This window comes from Cavia porcellus, unplaced genomic scaffold, assembly GCF_034190915.1.
Source record: "Cavia porcellus strain 051 isolate PalLab524CR breed Dunkin Hartley unplaced genomic scaffold, mCavPor4.1 scaffold_12, whole genome shotgun sequence".
NCBI classification, from domain to species: Eukaryota; Metazoa; Chordata; class Mammalia; order Rodentia; family Caviidae; genus Cavia; species Cavia porcellus.
This window is the reverse complement of record NW_026947495.1, coordinates 53,349,977-53,372,583: the sequence shown is the minus strand read 5'-3', so window position 1 is coordinate 53,372,583 and position 22,607 is coordinate 53,349,977. Positions and strand designations below refer to the sequence as shown.

Sequence of the window (22,607 nt, the reverse complement as noted above, 5' to 3'; positions counted from 1 at the left end):
GGTCTCAGCACGACTTTAAATCCTCCAGTTGTACTGTCTTGGTTAATAAGAATCGCTATCGATTTGTCTGGTCCTCTCCATGCTGTCTTTTTTTATCTTTGAGTTTGAATTCTCTGGAGAGATTCTTCGCTCGATCCTCTAGCTCGCCGCCATTTTCCAAGAGCCTCTTGTACTTTTTCTGTTTGATTTTTATTTGTATCTATTGATAGTATATCTGTGTAGCTCTAAAGAGCAAATGGAAAATGCAGTGAAAATTCTCCCCTCCTTTGCTGCCCTGTCCCCAGTAAATTCTCTTACTCAAAAGCAGCCCCTGTAAACAGTTTCTCATGTATCCTGCCAGAGATCAACTGTGCATGTTCAAGCCAAGAATTATGCCAGCTGATCACCTTTTATATGCTACATGCACAGTTTATATTTCACTTTTTGATACTCAGTGATTTGTTTTGGACAGCCTGATCAGTACACAGAGATTTCCCTTTTTTAGAGGTTGCTTGATATTACAATGATGGCTATAATATGTTGTACTCACTCTAGCCTCTAAAAGTAAGCATTAAAAGTTAGATTATTGCTTTTAAAAGCTGATAACATTGTTAAGCTTTCCTGTTTCCCTCTCCTCAGCCAAAGGGAGGAGACATGTCCTTCAGCAAAATTCCACTAGTAAGTTATTAAGAGAATTGACCAGTAGATAGTAACCATAGCTTTCATATAGCAAGATACAATAGAGACTGCAAGAATCTGTCACACTTTCATCACAAAATTTTAGAGTTTCATTTGCATATCTGGTAAGTTTTTAGAAACAACTGAATAGCTTAAAGATTGCTTGTATTTTATAGTAATTGGCCCACACAGTTTGTTTTTTAAGAGCTGAATATATTTATTAGGGAAAGAAAGTTTCTGTCTGAGAGAGAGACAGAAAGGGTCCCGAGTGGATTGCCAAGGACCGTGCCAGTTTTGAGGGGTTTGTAAAAAGCAAAGCTATGAAGTGAGGCGGATCCAAGATGGGGAAAAATGGGAAATCACAAGGTGGCCATGAGGTGGAACAGAACTGTGGTCAACCAGTAAGATTACAAGCATAATTACTCAGGTAATATTGAATAAACTGGGATCAAATGGGGAAGCAAGTCACATAGCAAGTGGGAATAGATATGGAACAGGGGCTCTCCTGCCTTCCTTAGGGTGATCAATGCCTATTAGGAATCACTCCCTGATATTTATCCTTAGGAAGTACATGGGTGCATTTGTTTCCTCTTTTGTCTTGAAATCTGGCCCTCAGTGATGGTGTCTGTCTCCCCCACCATTGCTAGGTATCTTCTGTACTGACTCCTTTGAGGGCCCAGCCTTATCTGACTGCCTTTAATATTTCTATCCAATTTAACTATCTGCAACATTCCTCTCTCTGAAGAAGTACCCCGAATTGCCATGAGGGAGTAATGGGCAATGACCCATCCAACTTCTTCAGGCTGAGGGGAGTCTTGGTTGTTGATCAGCAGTCAGAGATACTCCACAGCAATCTGTCTAAAGGCCCTTGCTAGGTGCCGGTCATTCTCATATTGGGTAAGTGTACAGCGTTAAGTCTGGAGGAGACAAAGGCAAAGAAGCAAGTATACATGTTGGCCCACACAATTCTTAGCAATTCTTAAATTTTTACAGAAAAGCCAGAATTTTGAAAAAGTAATAGTGAAAATTTGGGGATCAGCAACCGAAACATCACAGTACATTACATGATGAATACAAGTACAATTAACACTTGAATTGATTTTATATATATGAACATATTCAGCAAGCTTAGTGAAAAGTACCAATTTATGAGAAAATTGTCCTTGTTTTAATTAAATTTAAAATCAAAATATTTGTTATCATGCTAAACATATCCTTTAACATTTTGTTTTGAACTTGAAAATTTAATCAATCTCTCTTTTTAATGATTGAAAGTACTAATGTGTGAAAATGTAACTGGAGAAAAAAAATATATGGCCAAATTTGGTGTAAGTACATGAAGAGTTTTGGGTGCACTTTTATCCTTTAATTTTTACTGCCTATCGTGAAAAATAAACCACAAGGGTGCGCTGTTTAACAGAAGTACAGCATTCTAATTTTTTGTCTAAAGCATCCTTTTAATAAAGCAAAAAGACAATATTAGAAATAGCCACATTTTATTAGAAATAGCTTATTTTGCATGAGTGAAATGATAGAAAATATAGCTATAGAGAAAATATCAGTAATATATCACAAAGTGATTTATAATTAGTTTTATACATTTTGAGCTTTCCATTTTCATGTTCTTTTAAGTAGTTGCAAAACTTTGTTGGCCTTAGTCAAGGCTTACTGATTAATTTATCTGTTTATTGGAAAAAACTTTGCTAAACCAAATTTCTTATACATCTTGCTGCCCATATTTAATAATTTGCCGCATTCTTCTAAGGCATTTCTCAATATTGGCAAAGTAAAATATTTGGATAGTGGTTTTGGAGCTTGTACTGAAATCAGTCACATAACAAACAGGCTCTTGATTTTTCAGACTTGATTTTGACAGCTGATTATGACATTTCCAAGGAGGATCCACTAAGGGTATAAGTTAGTAAAATAATTGGTCCTAACTTTCCTTGGAATATTTGTGCATCTAAAATTTTCCCCATCAAGAATATGCCTGATGGAGCACACTTTGCACTATCAGTGCTGCACTGTCTTTTTCATACCCCTGAATTCTTTGCACAGTCACATGATTTCAGGCCTCATTTTATTTTCCTATAAAAGTAAAATATTGTCTTCTACCAAAATAATCATTAGGAAAGAAAACTCTCCTATTAAAAATTTTCTGATAGTTTTTCTTGGAACTTTTAAAGCATTTTGTGAGTATGTTTCTAATGTTTTAAAATGCCATTTGTGTACCATAGTGTAGTTGGCTTATGTTTTTATTTACAGGAACCACATTGCTGGCACTTATGTATTAAATGTACATAGTTATATATAATAAAATTACTGTTTATGAAACAGGAAGTCAGAAATGCAAAGACATTGACTTAAATTGAAAGTGACTTGAATTCTGGGAATAAAACTAAGGTCAAAATTTAGTTTCTCTACCACCGTTTTTATTGGCTACAAAGAACACATTAAATAAAATCAGTGGCTAAAGTATGTCCTAGCTGTATTGATAATCAATTATCCCGTGAAGCCTACTTTATATTTGAAAAAAGAGGTTAAAGAGTTAAAAAGTTACAGGTGATCTTGAACCACAGAATAAACATAATCTTGACAAGAATTTTTCATTTGGCATATTTGATATGAATTTGCTCATTAGAATTACATGTATCTATAGCAGCACACAGGTTTCTCCTGGCCACTGATGTAATACATCCTTTTACTTGGGATGTGGCTGGTAATTCATTAAGCAAGAGGGGCATTTCATTTGGTCTCATTTTGCATTCTGCTACAAATATTCAAAGATTGGGAAATTGAAATATTTTGCCAGTTAGTATTATGCAAGTGAAATTTAATACCTACAGTATTAGTTTTTTAATAGCTGACTTATTTTTCTAAAATGTTATTCATCTTTACCCCATTTAATTTTTTTCCTGTATGCCATTGTTTACAAGTAGATGATATAGTCTCAGATATTTATGAAGTAAATAGGCATATCTTTATTCTTATTTTAGTTAGTGAATTTTTATCTTATTTTTCAGAATAATTAAGATCATACTCCTCTGTTGTAACATTTATAATCTTTAATATACTTCTTATTTTTATATCCAGGTTATCACATAGCCACTTTATTTTCCCCTCTACTATCTTATATTTATTATATAGGAAGGGGACCACACACATAATTCTACAATTACCTAGGAACAGTGGTTATTGTGGCATTTTCAGTGTGATATGCAGATTAGTACTTCCAAAAATATGACTGGTTTCATTCAATAGAGAAATGTGCCAGCATAGCATAACCTTTCCTGACTGTAATACATACTTCATCATTGCAATTTTCATTAGATTCATTACTAAGGTCATAATTACAAAAATAATGATAGTGGCAAATGCTTGTATATTGGTTATTAATATTTCAGACAATTTTAAGAATATTATCCATTTAATCCTCAAAAAACCCTCTGTATCACTACTGTAGGTTTCTACTAGTTTTACTTCTAACCTAAAAGTAAAGAACTATGTTCATTATATATGTTAAAATATAAAGAAACATATTATTTAAACAATAATAGGTCATTTATGGAATTAATGTGGATTTCTTTTCCTTATGTATCAATACGCAAAAAGTTGTGTCTCTAAGGTTGCACACTGAGTTCATAAAAAGCGTTGAAAACTATCAGTGTTAGGAGACAACCTTTACTGGTCCTCATAGCACCACATATACTCGTTTGTCTACTGTGGTGGTGGTTGGTACTTCAGTGGGAGAATTGCCTTTATCTGATAACCAACACTTGTTAACAGAAGGCAGGGCAGAAAAGAGCAGAGACACATGTCTCTACTGGAGTCACAACGATACTCTTGGAGTATGGGGAGGGGTTTCTTGTCTAAAGCCTGCTGTACATCCTTGATGCCTTCTGGAATGAACTGAATTGGTCTCAGAGTGTATTTTGTTCCTTTGGTTGGTACTTCACTCTGATGTAGGTGTTAGGCTTGGCTAATCCATAGGTATTTCATATTTTCCTAATCTGTAAAGAGAGACTCATCTTATTCACTCAAGTCACAGAGATCTGGACTCACCACCACTGCCTTTCAAGCTTGATCCCGTGCTCAACTCTCTCCTGATTCATCCCTTTTTTACCCAAGAAGCAACGAGTTAGGCCCTCATCTTTGAGATTAAAAGAAAAACTAGCAAAGGATAACCACTCATAAGACATTCTCAAAGGAATTTAGGATTGATGAATTGAAAGCATAGATAGCTTTATGAAAAGAAATGTAATAATCTTTCAAGTGCATAATGCAGATGGATATATATATATATATATATATATATATATATATATACACACACACACACACATATACACACACACACATATGTATTGTTTGTTTGTTTTTGGCATGGGGAAGAGCTGGAAATGATGTATATTTTGGCCTGAGTTGAGATTATAATCTTGCATTCTACTATTGAGTCTGTTATGTTTTGTCTTTGTCATTTTTTTGTTTTGTTTTGTCAGCTTGCTCATTGAATTTCCCTCTGTGGCTTGGTTTGTCTGCTGTGGATTTCTAAAAATATCTTTCGTTATCTTTTAAAATAACGTTTAACAAGTAAAAGTGCTTTGGTTTTTTGGAACTTTGTCCAGTGATAATCAGATTGTGATACCTCTCACCCCTCCAGAGATTTCTAAAACTTCAAGCACAACAACATGGACCTTTGAGTAACTGACATCTTTCTCCTGTATTAAGTGCATGAGCATTGTCGGGGCAGGGGGGCGGGGCGGGGACTTAGTTCGATAAAGATGTGCTCAAGTGAATAGATATGTTAGTTAGAAGATATAAATTTATTGTTGACCAGTTAGTGAATTTTAAATGATGCACTTTTGATAAAGAGACCAAGTGGAAAGCTTGGCCACTTAGAATCCCCTACAGAGACTTAACTTTAGTTTGTATCTCACAAGGCACTGTTTTAATAAAATCAACTCTAATCTCATTGCTTTCTGTCATAGTATTTATTTCAACAAATGGGTAGCAAAATAGCCATTTACCACTTGTGGATTTAAGAGCTCTTGCCCCTGATACTACTGTTACATTTCTTTTTCCTAATTATGGTTGTTTGATACTTGACAAGCCACTCCTATCTCTTCTACCTCATTACTTTGATGTGATCTGATTTCTCGTAATGTAAGTTGATCTAGACAAGCTAAGAATTTCAGTGCTATCGATGAAGAATCCTTGGAGGTTTACAAAGAGAGAATAATAAAAGAGGATATGTAGGCTCTATGTTTTCAGGAGTGGGGATTAAGGGCCACCCAAAGAAGAAATAAGTGTAGAACAGAGATTCAAGACATCAGAAATAAACTTTCCATGATTAACTAAAAGTTAGCATTTTATCTTAAGGCATAATAAGAGAGAAAAAATTTGCATGTTACACTTTCATCCAATATAAAGAAGAATCTGTGTCATGTATTCATGTGTATATAGGTATAAAAGACACGCACAAAGAGATAGACATCAAAACTTCTATGAGGTGATCTGTATTGGAATTTTGGAATTTACAGATTTTTCTATACTTTCCATCAATTTATGCATTATTTGCTTCTCATATTCTTGTACTTAACTTCACAATTTGCCTACTTTGTAATTTAGATACCTCTACATTTTAGTTCAGTATTGGAGATTGAATTCAGGGCCTCAAATATGTTTGGCTAGCATTCTACCATTGAGCTACATCCCTATTGCTTTAAAAAAAATTAAGATCTTTTAAAATTGCCCAGGTTGGCCTTAAACTTGCATTTCTCCTGTCAGCCTCCAAACTATCTGACATTATAGGTATGTGCCACCATGCCCAGCAATACCTCATACTTCTATATTACATTCCTTATAGTATGATAAGGGACTTGCTTAAGTTCTAAAACTATTTTAAACTTTTCACGTCAAGAATTCAAGGAGTTATAACTTTATGTCACTTATGTGGGAAGTTCAGCTCCTGTGAGGTAATTCATAACAAATTTGTGTAAGCCTGATGTCAACCATAAGATATTTAACATTATTCCATAGAATTTGTTGAAATTGTTCAGGTTGGAGTAGGATATCTATCCCTTAAGAAGAAAAACATGAGTTTTAAGGTAATTTTAAGGGATTAAAATCTTTCCACTAACCCTGCCCTTCCCTACATGTGAAAATCATATTATAAGCAAAAATATCCAAAAACATTTAATAGAAACCTTTTAAAACATCACTAACAGTGAGCCACTGTATTTGTGTCTCTTTGGTTTAATTTTTATATTTTATTATCTTTCATTTAACTCCTTTATCTAGAACATATTGATTTGTTACCCACATTTTATAACTCAATTGTAACTAATAAATGATTTAGCAACCAGTATAGAGTAAATCTGTTGAACACCATTTAGTTCCATTGTCTTTGTAAAATTTAGTTTCATTTCAAGCCAGTAGATTCTGATCTAGATGTGAATTCTGGAGTTTTAACTGCCTGGCGTGGTTTTCAAACTGACCTTACTGCCACTTTCTTTTGTTAGTGTTTTCTGGTTTTCCTTGTAGCTGTTTCCTTTCACAGCCCATAAAGTTTGTGAGGTACGTTCCTGTTACAGGCTCCATGTTCACTAATGGCCAGCAGACTTATCAGTGGTTTAAACTAAAGTAAATAATTGAGTATCTCTAATGATTAACCAGAGCTGTTTCTGCTAGTAAGTAGAAACCTGTTTTCTCATTTAGCAAAACCTTCAGACTTAACAAGCATTTAATCTCAATTCATTTTTAAAAATGTAATCATAATGTGACTAAAGGAAATGTATCTTGGTGGAAAAAGCTGAAGACTATTCTAAGCAGTTCTTTATTTTTAATTCACAATAAATTAGCTTATGAAATATTTCAAATTTATTTACTAAAATACACACCCATGTGCTTATCACCAAGATTTCACAAAGTAGTGTTAAATATTTAACTTTTATGAAAATCCTTCCTGGTATGATGAAGTCACCCAAGGCAGTGTATTTCGCTTATGCAGTGGGCCAAGCAGAGGTGTTTGAATGTGAGCACTATTGAGTTTCAAGGCTGATTGTAACTGCAGTTGATCCCTATAGGATAGAATTCTCACTGTTACTGCCACCAAAGAGAAACAGCAGGCTGTCCACACTTTTATTCTAACCCAAAAAACTATTTTCTTACTTTATTTACAGAACACACTCATATATGCTAGAAATAGGTAAAAGTCATGTGGTGATGTCAGTGTTTATGGCATATATGTTGTGTGCTAGGCACTGTTCTGTTTTACAGAACCACATTAAGTGTCCCAAACCTTTTTGACAGATACATTTTCCTTTCTCATTGATGAGAAGGCTGTAGGTCACAGAGACAACAAATGGCACATTTCTTGGTTGGATCCCAGGTGTTTACTGCAAAGCCTGTTTATCTGGTAACTGTGTGGTAGGCTACCAGCCAACCTGCAAACCCTCTATGTGCCTTCCTCCAGTTAGACAAACTCCCCTTTTTAACACTGTGGCTAATTTAAGAGTAGACTATTGAGGGATTATTAGTATCATTTTCCTCAATTCCCCAGGTAATGCTACTGTTTAGGCAGCAGTAGCTTCACCAGACTTTGTTTATTAACATTCTAAGTGGAAACTCATGTATTAATGACTGACTATTTAGTGTGTCTGCTTTCTAACATTAGATATTCTTGGATTTAGAGCCTTTCTAACTGTGATAAGTGTATGTATTTTGTGTATACTCCAAATTCACACCAGCTTTCTTGGCTACAATCTAGCCAAGAAATAATGATGTGTTCTCACTGAAATCCACCCCCACACCTTTTCCTGTGGAGTCACCCAATAGATGAGAATCTCTTCCCCTAGGCCGAGGGATTCCTTTATATCATCTGTATAGTGATATTTGAGACAACAGAAAAGAACCCCAAGTTTGACTTTTATTACATTAACTTTCTTCAGCAATACCTTAGCTGAATAAGGTTTGTTTCTAAGTCTTACTATGAAAACTGCTTACCTCTCTGTTTTATAACAATGGAAAGCTATTTCCCTAAATAATACCATTTATATCTCAAAATAAAATTTACGTTTCTGTCATTAATCTGCCATTATCTAAACTTGCAGTTCTTATTAATTCTAAACTCCTGCCTTAAGACCATCTCTTGTATAGTTATTACATTTATATTAAATTTAATAAGTTAACTATTAATCACAGCATGGAATCTAGTTATGACAGGTCTTATCTCATTGTGGTGGTAGTGTTCTCCCCTGCTCTCCTCTTTCTTGGTATCTTTGATCAAAATTGCAGCTCTGGAAATGTGCATATATTTACATCTGAACATCAGCATAAGGAGATGAATCTTAAAGACTGAGATTATAGAAAGAACATATGCTTCTTTAGATGTCCACAGCTGTGCCCTTTCCACGTGTGTTCCCTCAACTGTCCTCATAAATGTTATTGAAAACCTTTTAGCATTTCTATCAAAATCTATTTTGACAAGTGTAAAATTCCTTACCCATAGAAAATATCCTGTATAAAAATGCTAGCTTATTTTAAGACTTCTAGACTGATAAATATATGTCTGTGGGTATGCTGTCATCACATTATGGTTAGGATACATGAACTTCTGAATCTTCATGTAAAAATTCCTCCTTTCTTATTTCTGTGCTATCTGCTTTATTATATTATACCCCAAATTTAATAGTCTAACTCCTAGCAGACTGCAGCTTGGGAAACTAGTGTCACAGCTGCTTTTTTCAGGTAATGAAAAAGACCCAAACATGATAGTGTTTAGAAATGTGGCCTAAAGGTGAAAATATTTTTGTTATATACCTCATGAAAGCAATCAGTCAACATAAGAAACATAGAACTGAGGGGACAATCAAATGTTGCCATTTCTGGTGCATTCAGCAATTGTTTATTGATTACCCACTGCATTCTTGCTTATAAAGTAGGTCTCCAACAGGTATTTTGCTTTAATAGGGCTTTGAAGAAGTAGGGTCAACAAGAAATAACATCTACTAAGTTTAGTTTTTAGATAAATATTTTTACAAAGGGAAATGAATTTTTTAGAATTTTTGGGCCTTGTCCTAATGATGTGTAAATTTATTACTTTTATAACAGGTGAAGCCAGGCATTGTAGCACATGCCTGTAATGCGAGTACATGGGAGGCTGACACAGGAGTGCCGTGAGTTCAAGGCCAACCTGGGCTACATAGTGAGTTCAAGGCCAGCCTGAACTACTTAGTGAGACTCTGTCTCAAAAAAAAAAAAGAAGAAAGAATAAAAAGAAAAGTTGTAAAAGTCTCAGAACACAGATCAGTAAAAAGGACATTTAACTTTTATATTCTACTCAAAAAAAATATTGAAACATGTTCATTGCTCTCTGCATTTCTTTCTGAGCTGTTTGTTGCCGGGGACTTTTCTCTTGAATTTTTCAAAGGTCCGTTGAGGATCCACCCTCACATCCTCCCCATGAAAGTGATCAGAACAGACTTTAGTGACTCAGTTAACACTAGGTTTTGGATAGCAGGTTTTGGCTGTTCTCTTGCTGGATTATGGAGGGTTCTGGGATACCGTGGTGCCACTAGGGAGAGCAGGGTGGGCTTAGTCCTCGACAGCTGCTATGGAGGAATTTCAACAGTTTGGCCTCTGAAGAGATCACCTTGGTGCTCTCTTGTCGTATACCTTATAAGAGGAGTGGTTTGTGAGAGGTTTCTCTAGCCAAGCGCCCGCCACTGTCTCCGTGAACTGACCTGTTTAGTATCTCACACAGTTGGCAGCAGTCATAATAACAAACAGTATTTTGTTTCTCCTTTTGGGGCAGCTTTCCTTTTTTCTCTGCCAGCAATGTTAGAAAGTTATGAAATAGTAAATTTGTCAAATTTTTCTTGGTGTGTGGCAAGACATAATGAAAATTTCTGATGAATTGTTGAATCCCTAGATATACTTATGTTGCCTTGCAAGGTTAGAGTGGCCCAAGCATTATACATATTCCTAGTTCAGTCTTATCAAGGTCTCTTATTTACCAAATAAGAGTGCAGTTATCTTATTTTTCATTTACTCAAGTATTGAGAAACTTCCATGAGCCATTTTAGAAATACAACAATGAGCAAAAGAGTAGGGGGAAGCCCCTTCCATTTCAGTCATTTCTAATAGGAGCAGATAATAAATGAGTAAATAAACCAAACATATAAAACATTAGAAAGGTATTAAGTGCCAATCAAAACTAAAGCTGGGAAGGGGACAGGAACTGTTGGGAGTCAGGGAGGAGCTCATGGGCAAGGCAGCATGTGAGAAATAATCTGAAAAAAAGAAAGAGTGAGACATTGAGTTATCAGAAAAAAAATTCCCAGACTCAGGGACAGCAAGGTAGCCATCGCCACATAGAGGTTCTCCGGATACAGTGGAGAACAGTAAGAGAGCAAGCTAGTCTGTGGCAGGAAGATCAGAGAGACCAGGTCATCGACTCTAAAGATTTTTTCCATGCCAAGTGGGAACCATTTGAGGGTTTGATGATTGAGGCTGTGTTGTAGGAACTGAGCCGAATTGGTGATGTCTGTTAAGAGCAGAGCCAAAATGATGGACTCAGTGTGGACTGTGACATGGAGATAAGGGCAGTTGGAAAGATGACTTGCTCTTTTCTATGACATCTTTGGGGAATGGGGTTGTTGTGATTTCAGTTTTAGGCATTCTAAAGTGAAACTGCTTATAGACCTTTAGTGGCGATCAGAACAGAGGTCCAGGATGGAGTCATGAGTCTGTAAGCATGGAAATAATACTTAAAAGCAAGAGAATAGATCACCAAGACAGTGAACATAGATACTAGGGAGACTATATCCCATTACTCTGCCCTGAAGGATATTAGCATTGGTCAAGAGATAAAAAGTAATAAACAAAGAAAATTGAGTGTCCAGAAAGTATGAATCCCTAGACAAGAAAGAATGTGGTATCTTGGAAGCAAGATAAAGATTTTAAAGGGTGATCGCCTGTCTTTCATGCTGTTAACAGATCACAGAAGTGAGTTCTGAGAAAGGCCTGTTGGTATATTTATGGGCAAGGTCATTGGTGACGTCGCTTCGAAAAGTTTTAATAGATCAAAGGTTGGGAAAAGTTTAACTGGAGAGACTCAATGGGAAAAGCCAAATGGGAGATACAAACTGGAAACAACTCTTTAAAGCAGTTTTATTATAAAGAGCAAAGATAATACGGCAATTGGCCAGGCGGGATCAACCAGCTTCCTGAGAGGCAGGCTTGTCTTTGGGTCTGCTGACATTGACCTGCTGTGAGTGGGAACATTAACTGTTTGTGCCTGGTGACATCAAAGGACTTGCCATCAGTAGACATACTATTTTTTGAGATGTTTTTCACTGATAAACTAGGCCAAAGAGAGAGACTAATCAAGCTGGCTGCTAACATACAATTACTCTTCCCTCTCCCATCCCTTGCTTTGCATCCAACAGTGTCTCCAGATTTTTCTTTGAAACTAGCTTTTAACTGTATTCCTCACTAGCCCTCCGCACAGCGGTTCCTTATTTGCACGTCAGTCTCCCTTCCCAACCTACGTGTCTTGAAAATGCCTGTATTTTATTTTTCTTTATATATCCATACCACAGCTTGGGTTTGGAACATGACTGAATGAATCTGTTTTTGAATGAATCGTTATTATATTTTTTGAATTTATTAGTGTTATGCTCCATTTTGGTATGTGATGTGTCTGTTGTAAAGTTAGATGTCTTCCTAGGGTTTACAAGTAGTTTCTACACATAGATTGCTTGGTCCTTTGGTTCTCTACAGAGTCCCCGTGAAGCAGGTAGAGCGAGGACGGGCTCACTGCCGCTCTCCAGCACATCTGAAGGGAATTTATCTCTGAAAAGGACAAAGCGGAAAGCACCTTCCCCACCCACCAAAATACCGCTGCGTCAAAGCACTGAAAATGGCCATCCGACAGGTAAAGTTACTTTTCCCATTACCGTGTATTTGTATTGTGTTTTGTTCGATGTAGATAGGAGAAATGATACTAGATAATACTCAAGCTTTTTAAATGTCATTTATTACATTCTTAACTACTTTTTAAAAACCTTTGACAAAATGCATGACGATGTTGTGCGGTTCGTTATTCTAAAATGATCATATTATAATTTGGAAATTGATTCAGAAAGATTCTGCCATTCCAGGATTTACCACACTTAGAATTAGAAACTTAAAGGGACTGGGGATTTAGCACCGGCATAAGCACCTTCCTTGCAAGTGTGCAGTCTTGAGTTCGATCCCTGATACCGATAAAAATGAAAAAGACAAAAAAAAAAAAAAAAGAATTAGAAACTTAAGTAGCATGAGTCATTTCACAGCTGGAGAGATAGTAAAATGGCTTCTAGCCAGGTTAGGACTCATTTCTTTTTGGGTTACATACAAATAACTACATTAACCTTCAGGACTTGTTTCCTCTATGACTGTGACTTGTGTATAAGTTGTGTTGCATCTTTTAGTCCTGCAGGCAGTAGATGGAGTTTCCCCAGACAGCATTTCAGAAGCAACCTCTCCTGAGGGCCTCCCCAGCCCAGGTAAGATGCCACCACTTCCCCATGTGTCATTATTGAGAGAGCTTTCTTGACAATTGAGAAATGAATCATTAGAATGTCCGATGTATGAAAAAGATACAGATTCTTTGGCTTCATTTCCCAATATTTATATGATGAAACATTTTCCTTATCTTTCTCCCTGTAGCATTTGAGATTAGAATGAAGATTTCATTCTGAAATTATACCCTAAGTATTTCCCTATTTGGTCTCTCATTTTCTTTATGCAGTGTCAGGTTGACATTTATTAACCTCTCCCCCCACTCCCCAAAAATATGACATCAGTTTTCAAAACAGGATAATAGGAAAAAAAAATATGACATCACTGGAAAGTACCTTGGTGTGTTTAGAAGTAAACTTACATTAAAATATAAGCGCATCTCTTTAGGCCAACTACTCCAAGTATGAATTCAACATATTAGGCATCCTGCTCTAATAATTAGAAACTTGTTACTGTGAAAATACTTTCTATTATTTAATTCTTGTGAATTCTCCTCAAAGAAATAAAATTCCAGTAAAATTGAATAATTAACACTGCAATGTTTGCAGTTGTTTGCAATGAAAGTTACTCAGGTTTTATACATACAAAAAATTCTTACCTACAGACTTAGTGTTAGATAAAAAAGAATATGATAGACCAATATTGTTGTAGTATAATAGGATATCACCTTGCTACTACTTTAGCATGGGAATAACTTGATAAGTATGAAGGTTACTTAATGTAGCTGCCTAACTTTTTTATTTGTAAATTTGGAAAGATACAGGAGCAGCTAAGCTGTAATTTTGAATTTTTATTTGATATTTAGGAGTGTGAAATTTTAACTAAGAATTATTCAGTTTTTTTGTGCTTTAAAATATCACTGTTATGTAACGACTAATGATTTTCTCAAAATAGTATCAATGATACTTGATACTATCTTAGTTTTTAAAAGAAGTACATGGAGTATTGTTAACTTAAAATATGCAATGAAATTAGATTGAGATACTTTAAAATGTGTATACTCTTCAAACTTTGGTATCTGTTTCTCTCCCTTTATTCTTTTTAGCTTTTCCTGTTTAATGCATGGATGGTTATGAGCTAACAAGTCTGATTTCTTCTCAGTGCTTCTTGGTTTTGCTTTCCTTAACGTTTCTGTCTAAGTGATATTTCTACAGACTCTACTTCTTTGGCAGAAGGCTGTCTTGGCCCTGGGCTCTTCCATCAGGAACGGTGCACTACGCCCAAACTGCCTGACGAATCTTCTCTCTCTGAGGGCCCTGGAACCCCCGAGGCGGCTGTGGCATCCTTGACATGTAGGTGGTCCGGCCTTTCTGGCTGGTGCTTTGCTTTGTGCAGATTAAGACATCATGAAGTACAGACCTTGTTACTCGTTAAACCATTCTATAAAAAAATGTTTTCCAAAGAAATGCATTTCTCTTTTCTCTTAAAATTCTATGTAGAATGGTGTTTCCCTTAATCATTTGACGAAATGTGATAGTGTAAGATTGATGAAATCAGTGGTTCTGAAGACTTTCCCCTTCTTTTCTATATGATATTCTACTTTTTTGAAGGAACTGTTTGAACTTGATGATATACAATTTAAAATATATTTGATATTACAATATATATTTATATATTTAAATATTTAATATTATATTAAATTTAATATATTACATTACAATATTAAAATATGTGTTAAGGAATATTTACATATATTTTTTACTGAAATAATCCTTTGTTTGTATGTGGCTGTTGGCTATGATACTGTTCCCAGTTGCGTTTTCTATTTTAAAATTTTGAATTATTTTGTTACATCATAGCAAACTTTGTGTAATACTTGAATTTTATCATAATTGTATCCAATTTTTCAGTGACTCACAAAAAGCCTGTGCCACTTCACACCAGCAGTTTAGAGTTAGTATACTGTAATTGCTTATGGGAACCTGAAATTGTACGGCTGGTTTGAAAAGTAGTTTGGCAGTATTTTTAGTTGTTGTGTTTGTTTATTTTTGGATAGGTTTATGACTGGGATTAAACCCAGGCTGTCATACATGCTAACCATGTGTTGTATCATTATGTTATATCCACAGCCCTTGACAGAGTTTTTTTTTAAGTGAAATTTAAATAATCATTTTCTGCATGACCTAGCAGCACTGCCTCTAGGTATTTTTTACCTACAAAGACCTGTGTGAGAGTTTGTATTTGCAGTTGTCAAAAATGAGAAACAACTCAAATGTCCCTGAGGAATGGATAAAAAAACTGGACTTGTCCATACTGGAACACAATGCTGATAGCTAGACCAAAAAAAGAACACACCACTGAGCCAAATATCTACATACAGACTCTCTCATGTCTTACGTCAAATGATGAAATCAGACTCAACTGGCTAGACACATGTATTTTTATTCATATAACATTTTTGCAAGGCAAAACTATAGAGATAATAATTACCAGAGGCTAGAACTAGAGGAAGAGGTCAATTACAAGGAAGCATGGAGAAATGCACCAGGGATTTTTCTGTGTCTTGATTGTGGTGGTAGTTACATAGTAACAGGCATACGGTATATACTAGTAAAATTCAAAGAACTGTGCTCCAAAAATGGCGAATTTTACTGAGTAGAAATTGTCTCCTTTTCTAAAAGTGAAAGAAAAACAATCTAGCAATAACACTGACATAATGAGCATCTTTTGAATGAACAAATAACAAAAAAATGTATTTGAATAGGATTAATGTACTATAATTATATTTTAACAAAGGAATAATAATTATTGGGCAATTTTGCTGTTTGGTGATCCTTGGGAAAATTATATTAAGTATTTAAAAAGTCCTAAATTGTAACTTTTAATAACTTCATAAGTAAAAGACATTTTTGAAAGTCTGTAGCATTTTGTGAAGTCACTAAGTGCATTTTCAAATTTTTTAAAATAACCTTTAACAATACTTCAGAAGTTGTAGATCTAAAAATGCTTTCAGATTTTGGACATTATTTTTGAAAATGAATATTTTGCTCTTGGAGCTTACAAAACTAAAATACAGTAGTAATCATACATCATTTATGAAAACTGATTATTCACAGCCTTTATCATCATTTCTTTCTGTTATCCTACATTTTGGTCAAGACATACAAAGCAAAGTTCATTTTTTTCCCTTTAAGTCTGGGAAAAATATATGCTAGTCAAACAACAGAATGAAAATCCTCTTTTTAAAAGAATCATTGCATTTTCTAAGACTTTTTATAAAATGAGTGTAAGAACTCTTATGTGATTCTTGTAACTACCAAGTTATACAATCTATAACTTATAATTTTATAAGAATAATTTGAAAAGATTTTTCAAAGATGCAATTCATGACTCGCACCTTAATTGAGACCGGTTTCTCAGTAAGGGGTATGCCCTTAAAGAAAAATTGTGTCTCTAAAATACTTGTGATAGACATGAAAGAATAAGCATAATGACCAATAATTTTCTAAACATTTCCTCAGTGTAATGTCCAGACGAACTTAATATATTCTGCGTAATCATTTATAAAACACATTTACATCTAAATCATTATAGCCTTTCATTTTTGTTACTACACAGTATCATACTGTGGAAATAACATTCTTACTACATAGGTGCAGTAGATTATATCATGGCCTGTGACACTACGCAGTGACATCACAGTGAGGTTTCACATGCCATGATAAAACATTTGCCAAAATTTGTGCATTTCAAAATTTCATTTAAATTCAGTATTTTCCCTGAGTAATTTTAACAGTGAAATGCCTTTAAAATAACCCTCCCTCCCTGCTCGCCTCTCTTTCTGTCTCTGTCCTGTGTTGCCCAAGCTGGCCTCAGCCTGGAAGCTGAATGGTCATTCCTTCTTAGCCTCCTGCTTCGCTGGGAGTACAGGCACACACCGTGATGCCCAGCTCCACATTTGTTTCATAAAATGCACAAATAACACTCTTGTCTGCCTGTATAACTAGAGATAATATTAAAGAAATACCTGTTAAGTACTTTAAATGTTTCAAATCTGTTAAACTTTTAATTAAATTTTTTACATGTACTGATCACTATAATGGCCTAATGCTAAATCATCTTATACACACACTCCTTGAGGTAAATGTGAACTTCATTAAGATGCTGTTGTGCAAAGGAGAATGTTTAATTTTATTTGAGCAAAAATCTAGAACTTCAGTGTTTGTTTGAAATTTTAAAGATTATCTTTACAATAAGAAATAATGACAAACATTTTGTACAATAAAATATTTGTCACAGTTATTGAAAAGAATTACACATAATTATTAATATGGGTGAAGGAAAAAATTAAGTAGACAACATTGGGTATAGTATGCTTCTGTTTATATTAAATAAACAAAATGAAATGTGAGTGGATATCTGTTTATGAATGCTTATAATGCTTTCTGATAATGTACAGGAAATAATTGTTTAAGGAAGTTGCCTCAAGTTGAATCAAACTGGGAATGAAACTTCTATTGTTTAATACTTTTGTGTTTTAAATTATTTTAAGCATTTATATCAATGATTCTTTTTTTTTTTTTTTTTTTTTTTTTTTTGTCTTTTTCATTTTTATCGGTACCAAGGATCGAACTCATGACCGCCTGCTTGCAAGGCAGGTGCTTATGCCGCTGAGCTAAATCCCCAGCTCCTATATCAATGATTCTTAACCTTAGTTGTACATTAGAATCACCTATGGAACCCTAAAAATTCTTTTATTTTTCTTTTTTTGGTTTTGAGGATTGAACTCATAATCTTGTGCTTTCCAGGCTAACCTGAAAAATTCTTGACCTACTCTTTAGAGATTATGATTTAATAACTATGGAGTAGAGTATCAACCTCAGTATTTTCAAAAGTGGCTCAAGTAATTCTCAAGTATTGTCAATACTGATAATGACTTGTTATACTTGTTGTGTACTTGTTGATGATACAAAAATCTCATGTTTTTCTAATTTGCATTTTAAAATTAATTTATGCGTAATTTGTATTACTGGGTTGCATAAGTATAAAATCATGTAACAGAATATATATTCTTTTTTAAATTTTTTTTTTTGTTTTTGTTTTTTCCTTTTTTATCAGTACCAGGGATCGAACTCACGACCACACACTTGCAAGGCAGGCGCTTATGCTGCTGAGCTAAATCCCCAGCCCCAGAATATATATTCTTTTTTTGTCTTTTTCATTTTTATCGGTACCAGGGATCGAACTCACAACTGCCTGCTTACAAGGCAGGCGCTTATGCCGCTGAGCTAAATCCCCAACCCCCAGAATATATATTCTTAAGTGAAATATTTAACTTGAAGTATGTAGGATTAATTAAACTTCCATGAGTAACAGTTAGGATAATGACAGATTGTTTTCTAGAGTTGTATGAGTCTGGGATAATGTGGTTATATGTTACCATGATCATTCACCATTAGAAAGGTATTCCCCTATCAATTTTGAACCAGCTTTGAAAGAGTTCAGCTGATAATTCCTTGCCAGGATTGTGTAGGATGAATAAAAAATTAACACTGAGAACTATATCTGAATTTCTTTGTAGCTGGAATAAGCTCGGATTATAGCCTTGAGGAGATAGATGAAAAGGAAGAACTAAGTGAGATGCCTAAACATGAAGCTGAAAATATTTCTCTGAAGTCACCAGACATTGCTTTTGTATCTACTGATATAATAAGCACATTGAAGAAGGATCCTGACTCAGTCCTTGGCACTGATAGTGGAGAGGCTTCACAAAACTCCAAAGAAGAAAATCAAGAAGCTGGAAACACAGATGGACAGTAAGTAGTCTATGTGCCAGGAACGTTGGCAGATTTCTTAGTTAATATCATTCTTTTTAAGTATAGATATGACATTTTAAATACAAATGTAAGTTGGCCCTTTCATTTAGATTCCACCTCTTACCACCACAGTATGTTTATTAATAAAGTGCCTGTGTGCAGGCAGTTGTGTTCAGAGAAAATAAAATTTAACAGTTCTAATACCCACATGTCAGATCACCCATAACTTGTCAAGCTCAAACATTAAAATTATTTGCTTGTGTATTTTGCCTATTTGACCTAAATGAAACACTTAATTTTCAATTTTTACCAAATTCTCCTGAAGAATTTTCACTGAATGGTATAGGAAAACAGTTTCACATACTAGAGTACAAAGATAAATCACCACTCTATTATGTGATCACCCTTACTGCGCAGACCATGCACTTTCCATTTGATCCTAGGAATTGAAACTATAGACCACTTTTATGATGTGTGAAAAAATGCAGCTCCATAAGAAAAGGTGAAATAAACTAAGCTAAATAAACAAGTCTGTATCAGAGGCTTACCAGAATTTGCATGGGATTGTCTGCAAATTAAACTCTCCTGGCACCAGAAAAAAATAAAACAAAAAACAGTGAGGTCAATCCACATCCTGACTTATATAGTTGAGTTGGTCAGGTGGAAGTCTAAAATGTTTCATTTATGTCCTTTTTCTTTAAAAGATAAGTAACTGATAATAACAAAATCAAGACACTGCTTGGAAATACCTGTTTTGCTAACCCTCTTACTTTTTTTTTTCTTTTTTTGGAATAGGACCACTATATGAAACCTAATGTTTGATAACAGCATTTCCTCTCAGTTGTATTTTTTCTTTGCTCTTACATTTCCAGTATTTGGCAGATAAATATTTCCGTCCATCTGTCTTTGGAGATTATGGCCTCTTTTCTTACTGTGTGTTTGAATAGTATATAATGTATAGTATTATGTCTTCCAGAGGGTCACACAGTGTTGTGTATGATTCAAGCAATGAAAATATGTTACCTGATGGTGTCAGAAATTTGCAGTCACTGAGCCCAAATGAAAAGAATGGTGAGTTATATAAATACCAATAGCCAACACTGTCATAAACTGTCAGGTGCCAAAGACTGTTCTTAAAACACATTGACTTGTTTAGTCCTGTAGATTGACTCATTTATAGGTACTGTTATTTTTAGTTTCATTTTACAGATCCTTGAGCCACAAAGATATTAAATCTTACAAGTAGTAAGCAGTGGTTCCAGGATGTGAACTCAAGCAATAATATTTCAGAATGTGGTCTAATTTATCATAGGTACATGGGTACATGGATGTTGTTAAGTCTTAGAGTCTGTCTAACTTAAACTTTGGATCTTAAAATTGTATCCTGCATGCATCTATTTGTGACTTTTTCTTTTTTTCTTCTAACTCTAGTGCAAGCCTATTTTACTTTATCCAGTTGCTACACTTTGGATGAAACTTGTCTAACCAATATTCAGGGTCCAGATAGTCTAATTATATAACCTTATTCGCCAATGTTTCCAAGTTCACAGCCTCAAATCAAGACAGTTCCTTATTTTTCTCATGATTTGCCTTGTGATCATGATGTCTTTGCATAGAAAATAATTTTTGCATACAGTATGTCACGCATTCCTATTCAAATCTTACCATTCCATTTATTTTGTTACTTGTTTACTGGGAGCTGTGTAATTCTATATTCCTGAGTCTTCAACTGAATTAAGCAGTTTTAGATCAGAGAAATTAATCTGATACTTTGTATGAAACACCAGTAGCACCAGCACACTACTGAGCTATCCTTAAAATATATACTTAAGATTAAATTTCAATTAAAAATACCAGTATACAGTAGAAAATTCAAGAAGGGCACAGTGGTGTGCTTCAAGGGAGTATGAAGGCAGTGGCTTATGGATGTTCATGTCTTCCATGTTAATATATAAAGTTATAAAATTCGTAGAAAATGGATATAATTTAGTGGGATAGTTGTAATGTCATATATATGTGTGCCATCTGTGGATGTCTCTGGTTTCTTATTTCCATGATTAGTACCACTTTGCACTACACTGAGAAAGAGCTGTAATGACAACAGCATTCTTCTTGAGCAGTCATTTAAAAGCTACTTTATTTTTAAATAATAGCCAAATTAATTTTTAATGAAATTTGACATCAAGTTAGTGTTACATGTACATTTACACAGTGTTTGATTTGCATATGCTGTGTAATGATTTGTCAACTTTTAGCTGATAAGGCAAATAAGTAACTTCATCATTCCAGAAGTTTTCTGTTTTCCTTTTCATCTACCATGTGCATTTTTTTAACCCATCCTTTTGTCAGGAAGTAGATGTCAGTATTGGTTTTGCATAGGGAAATACGGGGACAGTATGAAAAAACTGCTTTCTCCGTCCTTGGAAAACAGCCTAGTAATGCAGGAAACCGGCCAAGCAGCATTGTCAGACATGGATGAAGACAGAGTCGCTGAGCAGTTCAGGAATTGTTCTGGGTTGTCTGTCTTCATAATTGGTGGGAATCATTGTGGATGTTGTTGAGAAATTCAGAGTTAAACAATAATTAAATGTGACCTGGTGAAAATATAAAAAACAGAAATTCGAAGTCCAAAAACAAATTAATTAGTTTTTGTTATAAGGGGATTTAATCTAAATACATTTCTAAATTGATTTACTTTGCTTGGAAACTGTTTCTATTTTGTGAACTTGGAAACACTTATATTCATTGGAAAATGAAAAATAAATGAGAGGAAGAAATACATTTAGGCATATTTTCCACTGCCAGAAACCATTTGTTAAATTCTTCTGTTCTTATAATAGTGTTCAAAGTCGTGCTTTTCATATAAATATTAAATACTTATGAACCAAGCAAGTTAGGAACAGAAGCAGAAACCTGCCTCTTCCCTGTTTCCCTACTGATATGTATTCTTAATTTTTGAATCATAAAAATTACTAGTTACTGCCAATTAAGTCACTCAAATAGATGATACGTGATCTGGTAATAGTTGCATTTCATTTGGAAGGACTAAAATTGCATTTCAAATTATATATTTATATAGGTAATGTGCAAACAATACAGAATATCAGCTGTCATTACCAAATGCTTGTATTAGGCAACTGACTTGTACTCTGTATAAAATATTACCACATCTAAAAAGAGAGGCCAGTAGGGTTTTGAAGATTTTGAAGATGAGGACTAGTCACACAGGAGAAACAGTTCTTCATGGGGGGAACGGTATGGAAATCACTTTGTTAGGTCCTAGACAGGTAGTGCATATTCATGATACATAATTCCAGGTCTCTCATTTGAGATCTTTGCCATCTTCTTGTTGAGTGGAAGCTAATGCTTTGTTAACCAAGACCCTGGCAAGTGATTCACAGGAGACCTGACTAGAAACAGAGGGAACAGTCATTCAGGGAAAAGGGAGATAGCTGTCCTTCTTGGGCTCTGACATTAGACTAGGGATATCTTTTGCTCCTACAGAAAAATAAAAACCAATACGATTGTTTTTATGTTGATGAAATCACCCATGTTGTTACTGAAAGAAAATCCCTCTAAAAGAAAATCCCTCTAGCAAGAACGCTCAATAAGATAATTAATATAGAT

The 22,607-nt window shown here is 34.7% G+C and overlaps 1 protein-coding gene and 1 long non-coding RNA gene across 7 annotated transcripts in view; one reads left to right on the top strand and one right to left on the bottom strand.

Annotated features, from left to right (window-relative positions):
* The window catches only part of LOC106025445 (uncharacterized), a 102,563-nt gene that overhangs the window by 37,810 nt on the left and 42,146 nt on the right, over positions 1 to 22,607 (bottom strand). The gene's annotated exons all lie outside the window — the stretch shown is intronic.
* Positions 1 to 22,607, top strand: part of Cobll1 (cordon-bleu WH2 repeat protein like 1) — a 154,074-nt gene that overhangs the window by 119,318 nt on the left and 12,149 nt on the right. For 3 of the 5 annotated variants that reach the window (XM_063259182.1, XM_063259183.1, XM_023561029.2), the window contains 5 exons: positions 12,442 to 12,595; positions 13,134 to 13,208; positions 14,379 to 14,516; positions 18,746 to 18,980; positions 19,957 to 20,051. In XM_063259182.1, the coding sequence (XP_063115252.1) occupies positions 12,442 to 12,595; positions 13,134 to 13,208; positions 14,379 to 14,516; positions 18,746 to 18,980; positions 19,957 to 20,051 (697 nt within the window). The remainder of the gene's footprint in view (positions 1 to 12,441; positions 12,596 to 13,133; positions 13,209 to 14,378; positions 14,517 to 18,745; positions 18,981 to 19,956; positions 20,052 to 22,607) is intronic. The other 2 variants (XM_063259184.1, XM_063259181.1) reach the window with 1 other exon arrangement.